Source organism: Neoarius graeffei, chromosome 13 (assembly GCF_027579695.1).
Source record: "Neoarius graeffei isolate fNeoGra1 chromosome 13, fNeoGra1.pri, whole genome shotgun sequence".
Taxonomy (NCBI): Eukaryota; Metazoa; Chordata; class Actinopteri; order Siluriformes; family Ariidae; genus Neoarius; species Neoarius graeffei.
In genome coordinates, this window is record NC_083581.1 from 64,457,064 (window position 1) to 64,464,459 (window position 7,396).

The 7,396-nt window shown below is 40.1% G+C and overlaps 1 protein-coding gene across 5 annotated transcripts in view; it reads right to left on the bottom strand.

Moving 5' to 3' along the window:
• The window catches only part of plekhm2 (pleckstrin homology domain containing, family M (with RUN domain) member 2), a 47,582-nt gene extending 40,864 nt beyond the window's left edge, over window positions 1–6,718 (bottom strand). For 2 of the 5 annotated variants that reach the window (XM_060938324.1, XM_060938323.1), the window contains exon 1: window positions 2,743–3,642. In XM_060938324.1, coding sequence (XP_060794307.1) covers window positions 2,743–3,168 — 426 coding nt within the window. In that variant the 5' untranslated portion in view covers window positions 3,169–3,642. Of the gene's footprint in view, window positions 1–2,742; window positions 3,643–6,020 lie in introns of those variants that run through there. The other 3 variants (XM_060938322.1, XM_060938321.1, XM_060938325.1) reach the window with 2 other exon arrangements.
• Window positions 6,719–7,396: the final 678 nt, after the last annotated feature.

Consider the following 7,396-nt stretch of genomic DNA (forward strand, 5'->3'; position numbering starts at 1 on the left):
GAGTTTGTTGACGGTGTAGTGGCTGCTGCTTTATGTCCTGGGGCTCCCTCATGCCTGAGTTACCTTCTGGCTCTCTCCTTTTAATGCTGTCATAGTTAGTTGCCGGAATCCCTGCTTGTACTCAGTGCAATATGTATACTGTTCCTACTTATTCAGGTGACATTGGGCATACCTAACAACCTGTGTTTTCTCTCCCCACCCCCCCAAAAAAAAAAAAAAAAAAAATCTGTCCCTCTGAGTTACATGTCAGTCCTGGGATCGAGATGCTGACCTCTTCTGCTCCTCGGACATGCCTGATCCATCCTGGTGCCGTGTCTGGTTGGAGTCTCATCGCATCGTTCCTGTGGAGGATGGCCCCATGAGGACAGTTGAAAGGTCACACCTGGAGGATGCTCTGGACTCTTACAGTAATGCTTTTGTGGCTGAGGACTACAGTTGATTTGCTAACTTTAGGACTGTAGTTGTCATGAACAGTTTTGCACTCAAGTTTCCATCAGAGGAAGAAACCTTTGTCACATGCACACTTCAAGCACAGTGAAATTCATCCTCTGCATTTAACCCATCTGAAGCAGTGAACACACGCACGCACACAGAGCAGTGGGCAGCCACACACAGCGCCCGGGGAGCAGTCGGGGTTAGGTACCTTACTAACAAGGCCAAGGCTGCCCCACGTTAACCTAACTGCATGTCTTTGGACTGTGGGGGAAACCGGAGCACCCGGAGGAAACCCACGCAGACACGGGGAGAACATGCAAACTCCACACAGAAAGGCCCTCGCCGGCCACGGGGCTCGAACCCAGGACCTTCTTGTAGAGGTCTGCGCGGGTCGGATTTTTCAGTCCCGCTCCCGCCCGCGCTGTGCAGTCCCACTCCCGCCCGCGCCCGCAAAGAATTATGATTTTCAGTCCCGCTCCCGCCTGCCATATTTTGTCCCGCTCCTGCCCGCAAATCCCACATGATGCAGACGTTCGCGTTATTTCTCAGGAAAGTTCTTGTCTTGACAGCGTGATGGTGCCTCGCCCCCTACTTTGAGTGGATTTCAGCATAAATATCTACAGCTCATGTTATTATTTACTTAGTTTTGGAATTCAGCATGTACTCTCTCTAATAACAATAATAATAATTAGTGCTGTCAAACAATTAAAATATTTAATCACGAATCACACATTTTTATCATATGAGAAACCATTGCAATTCTCTGATCAGCATAAAAAAAGTGAATGGGCTTGCTTTGTAGCAATGGTGTTTTGTTTTTTTTAATTGCAAAGTAGAGCTAGTAAGAGAAGTGAATTGATTTAGTGCTTGAGTTAGTCTACAACTTTAATCAGAGAGACATGTTACACAGTGACGGTAGGCTTGACTCAATGCTATCCCAGAAATCCTTCCTGTAATATGCAAAATTTGGCCGCCTCTGATTGGACAGCCAAATTTGCATATTACAGGAAGGATTTCTGGGATGGCATTGAGTCAAGCCTACCGTCACTGTGTAACATGTCTCTCTGACTAAAGTTGTAAACTAACGCAAGCCGTAAATCACTTCACTCGTGGTTCTCTTCCTAGCTGGGTGTGAACTGCGAGTCATTGGAGTGATCAAAGGATTTCCCGTTAGGGTGATCAATGGCAAATTTAAGATGGTATTCCACTGGCGATCTGACTCTCTCCGCAAATTTAGGCATCTTAAAATGTTTTTATTAATTCCAAATAAAATATCCAGCACAAAATTATATATGATAAACAAATTAATAATTTATACATTTTATTTCAAACATATTTTTAGTTAGCGGGACTGCAGCTTCTCACCGCTCCCGTCCGCGCCACATATGTGCACTCCCGCCCGCGCATATGTGCACTTCCGGTCCCGCCCGCGCCCGCAATGAGCTTTCAAAATTTGTCCCGCGCCGCACTGCTTTGCGGCGGGTCCCGCGGGACTCCCGCGGGAGTGCAGGGCTCTACCTTCTTGCTGTGAGGCGACCGTGCTAACCACTACGCCACAGTTGCTGCCCTTGAATGAAATCAATGAACAGTTATAACATCAATGAAACTGACTTCATGTTAAAAAACTTTTCATGTTGTCTGTTGTTGCTCAAATACGGATGTGTTCCCTTTTGAGTCTGGTTCCTCTCGAGGTTTCTTCCTCATGTCGTCTCAGGGAGTTTTTCCTTGCCACCGTCGCCACAGGCTTGCTCATTGGGGATAGATTAGGGATAAAATTAGCTCATGTTTTAAAGTCGTTCAAATTCTGTAAAGCTGCTTTGCAACAATGCTTATTGTTAAAAGCACTATACAAATAAACTTGACCCTTACCAGGATAAAGCTAGTACTGAAGATAAACTAGTGAATATACAGTTCTCCTCTCCTTCAAATCAAGTTTATTCGTATAGTGCTTTTAACAATAGACATTGTCGCAAAGCAGCTTTACAGAATCTGACCGACTTAAAACATGAGCTAATTTTATCACGAATCTATCCCCAATGAGCAAGCCTGTGGTGACGGTGGCAAGGAAAAACTCCCTCAGACGACACGAGGAAGAAACCTCGAGAGGAACCAGACTCAAAAGGGAACCCATCCTCATTTGGGCAACAACAGACAGCATGACTATAACATTAACAGCTTTAACAAGAAGTCAGTTTCGTTGATGTTATAAACTCTTCATTGATGGAAACTTGAGTGCAAAACTGTTCATGACAACTGCAGTCCTAAAGTTAACAAGTCAGCTGTAGTCCTCAGCCATAAAAGCATTACCGTAAGAGTCCAGAGCGTCTTCCAGGTGTGACTTTCAACTATCCTCATGGGGCCGTCATCTACAGGAGCGATGCGATGCGATGAAACTCCAACCAGACACAGGGGACCAGGATGGATCAGGCAGGTCCGAGGAGCAGAAGAGGTCAGCGTCTCGATCCCAGGACTGACATGTAACTCAGAAGGACACAGGTTGTTAGGTATGCCCAATGTCACCTGAATAAGTAGGAACAGTACATATTGCACCGAGTACAAGCAGGGACTCCAGCAACTAACTATGACAGCATAAGAGCCAGAAGGTAACTCAGGCATGAGGAAGCCCCGGGACATAAAGCAGCAACCACTACCACTCTTCTTCTCGATACGGACATTTAGAGTTTTTAAAATTTGGTAGTATTTACTCTGGACTTTTAAAAAACAAACAAACATGAAACTCAACAGATCTAAAGCACAATAGTAGTAATACCAAGCACCTGATGATCACGTGACTCAGTTCTGGGTCAGTATGGCACAAGACGCGGATTATGTGCAGGCTTTGTTCAGAGATTTGTAAAGATAAGAACTTCCTGTGGTACAATTCAAACTGACTAGAATTCTACAAAAATGTAAAAAGCAGAGATTCTTACCCTCACAATAACCTTTATGGGTTGTTTTACAATCAGGGTACGCAAGCTAAAAATCACATTTAACACTTATCTTCAATATCAAAAGGCTTGACTAAATAAACTTGGTTGTTTATTGTAGCCCTGTGATAGCTCTATTTACCATGCAAAAAAAAAAATTTGGTGATAACGTTATTTTTGGTGAATGTATGGCAATGTGTGTCATATTTAGCAAAATTACTCGTGTCATTTAGAAAAAGTGCTTTTTTGACCACAGGTAGCTCCAAAAGGGATGCACTTACATCATTCTTTATACCATCAAACAAATATTTGGTTCCATATCATTGGAAACATAGTTAAGTTTTAATGTTGAATGCCAGTAAGTTTTCAGACTATTTTGATCAAATTAGTATGTAATTGTGTCAAAAAAAAAAAAAAAAAAGTCCTCTCCGAGACAGCTAATTTTTCAATATAAAATAACATATCTAAAATGATTATTTTCATCCTAAAATGTGGTCAAGATATTGGGACATAAATATTAGAGACAACTAACACAAAGCTTACAGCCTTTATATTTAAAAGCACTATGGAAGTAGTGGATTCTGAATTGTGGGTTGTTTTACAATCAGGGTACAAAGTTTGTGTCACAGAAGTCCAAAATTCAAATTGATTCAAACTGGTTCTTGTACCAGTTTTTAAGTGAAGGACAAGTTAAAGAACAGATTTCAGGTAATTTTTTGACATGTGTGTATGGTAGTTTTGTGTAATCTGCTATAAGATAAAGATGATTAAGTGTAGCTTTAAGCAGGGCTGGGAGAAACAAATCAAGTGATTCTCGGAGAGGACTTTTTTTTTTTTTTGGACAATTCAGAATCCACTACTTCCATAGTGCTTTTAAAGGAACAGTCCACCGTACTTCCATAATGAAATATGCTCTTATCTGAATTGAGACGAGCTGCTCCGTACCTCTCCGAGCTTTGCGCGACCTCCCAGTCAGTCAGACGCGCTGTCACTCCTGTTAGCAATGTAGCTACGCTCAGCATGGCCAATGGTATTTTTTGGGGCTGTAGTTAGATGCGACCAAACTCTTCCGCGTTTTTCCTGTTTACATAGGTTTATATGACCTGTGATATGAAACAAGTTCAGTTACACAAATTGAAACGTGGCAATTTTCTATGCTATGGAAAGTCCGCACTATAATGACAGGCGTACTAACACCTTCTGCGCGCTTCGGCAGCGCATTGATATCTGAGCTCCGTATCAATGCGCTGCCGAAGCGCGCAGAAGGTGTTAGTACGCCTGTCATTATAGTGCGGACTTTCCATAGCATAGAAAATCGCTACGTTTCAATTTGTGTAACTGAACTTGTTTAATATCACTGGTCATATAAACCTATGTAAACAGGAAAAACGCGGAAGAGTTTGGTCGCATCTAACTACAGCCCCAAAAAATACCATTGGCCATGCTGAGCCTAGCTACATTGCTAACAGGAGTGACAGCGCGTCTGACTGCGTCTGACTGACTGGGAGGTCGTGCAAAGCTCGGAGAGGTACGGAGCAGCACGTCTCAATTCAGAGAACAACATATTTCATTATGGAAGTACAGTGGACTGTTCCTTTAAATATAAGGCTGTAAGCTTTGTGTTAGTTGTCTCTAATATTTATGCCCCAATATCTTGACCACATTTTAGGATGAAAATAATCATTTTAGATATATGTTATTTTATACTGAAAAATTTGCTGTCTCGGAGAGGACATTTTTTTGACGCAATTACATACTAATTTGATCAAAATAGTCTGAAAACTTACTGGCATTCAACATTAAAACTTCACTATGTTTCCAATGATATGGAACCAAATATTTGTTTGATGGTATAAAGAATGATTTAAGTGCATCCCTTTTGGAGCTACCTGTGGTCAAAAAAAAGCACCTTTTTCTAAATGACACGAGTAATTTTGCTAAATATGACATACATTCACCAAAAATAACGTTATCACCAAATTTTTTTTTTTTTGCATGGTAAGTAGAGCTATCACAGGGCTACAATAAACAACCAAGTTTATTCAGTCAAGCATCTGTTTTCAGATGCTTTCTGTTAAATAATTAATATTGTCTTCTTTACATTCTTTATAATCTTTACTTCTCTGCATGTTTTAAATTTCTATTTTATTCTTTTATTCTTCTTCTCATCCTATTTGAACTACTACATTTTATTTTTACTATTGTTTAATTCTTATTTTTCTTTTAATTCATTGTTTTAGAATAAAAATAAAATTATTTTATGTAATTTTATTTCTCTATTGTTTACTGTTTTTACTTCTGTAAAGCACATTGAACTGCCATTGTGTATGAAATGTGCTATATAAATAAACTTGCCTTGCCTTTTGATATTGAAGATAATAAGTGTTAAATGTGATTTTTAGCTTGATTGTAAAACAACCCATACCGAACACGACATGACAGTGCAAACACAATGAATATACACCACAGTGAATTAAACCAGTTATAAGTTTTAATTAACCCTGAATACTTGATCTGGTTTTCTCATGATGACTGAGCGGCTCGAACAAAGTGACAGGCCCAGGATGGTGTTTACACATTCACACACCAAAAACAAGCCGTCAAATCACTTTTAATAAACGTTAGTGTACTCTGAAAACCGGTCTAAAAGCCGCTTACCTTTTTTACAGACAGGGATATGTTTTCTAGGATCCTGTCTTTGACTTTGAGCTGATCCATGGCTGCTTGCTCTGCTCCTGTGCTCACCCGAAGATGTCAGCTGATGCGGGTTCACTGGGTGTGTTAGCCGTTAGCTGCAGCTAGCTAGCTAGCGTTACTAGCTACAGTGCAATATCAGTATCGTTAAACCGGTTGGCTCTGTGCCACTTTAACCGCCTCGACTGTCGCCTACACGCTGAAAACTACCCCAAATAAGTTTTCCATCAGTGTCATATCGGAGTAAAAATCAACCTTTAACCATTAATAGCTAAAGTTTTCGAAGCGAGTTAAATTAACAGGCTTTTTCAGTCACAGTAGTTGGTTTGTTTTTGTTTGTTTACTCGCCAACTATCTAATTATTAGTGTCTTTCAAGCTCTAAATAGATTAGTTAACAGCTGGGAAAAAAGGCAATTATTTAAGCGTTAATGTTTAGTAACGATATTACCAGAAACTCCTGCTTAATAAATAACAATAATAATTGACTAAAGCTAATTTGCTAAGGCTTTTAGCGAAACCGAAAAGTCCAGATACAGTCTTATCTTGTCTTGTAAAAAAAAACTGCTTAACTTTCTTCTATTCGTTTAACATTTTAATTTGTTCCAACCCGGTCTAAATACAGCTAATGAACTGGCTAATTAGCGAGCATGCTAACTCGGAGCTAGCAAAATAAAAGACCGTCACATGACCTACTGTGCGTCCAGCCTGACTTTTAAATATAAAACACCAAAACAGGTGAAAAAGGTCAGATATAAATATTATTTTAACAGGTAAACATGTGCACAGTTTTCAGATGTATTTGCGGTTTTATTTATTCACTAAATTAATTAAGTACAGGTCGTGTTGACGAGCTACTGCTAAATAATAAACATTGATAATGCACTGTGATCCAGGCTGAATGCAAAGTTTCAAAATAAAAGTCTAATTTAAAACGGATAGTTTGGGTTGATGAATCTGATCTGAGCCGTATTATTATTATTAGTAGTAGTAGTAGTAGTGGGCAGTACACTCTCAGAAAGTAAAGTACATTACAGTGGCTTGCCACTGGGGCAGGACATATGGCCCTTTTCCACTACCCTTTTTCAGCTCACTTCAGCCCGACACGGCTAGCGTTTCGACTAGGGATGTCCCGATCAGGTTTTTTTGCCCTCCGATCCGATACCGATCATTTGATTGAGTATCTGCCGATACCGAGTCCCGATCCGATACTTCTTATAATCCATAAAAAATAATAAAGACGAGGAAAGAAACGGATCCAGGATGTTCCTCATTTTTTTTTTTATTTAATACCTTATTTTAACATCCAACAACTCCGTTAGCAAACAGAGCACTTACGTGA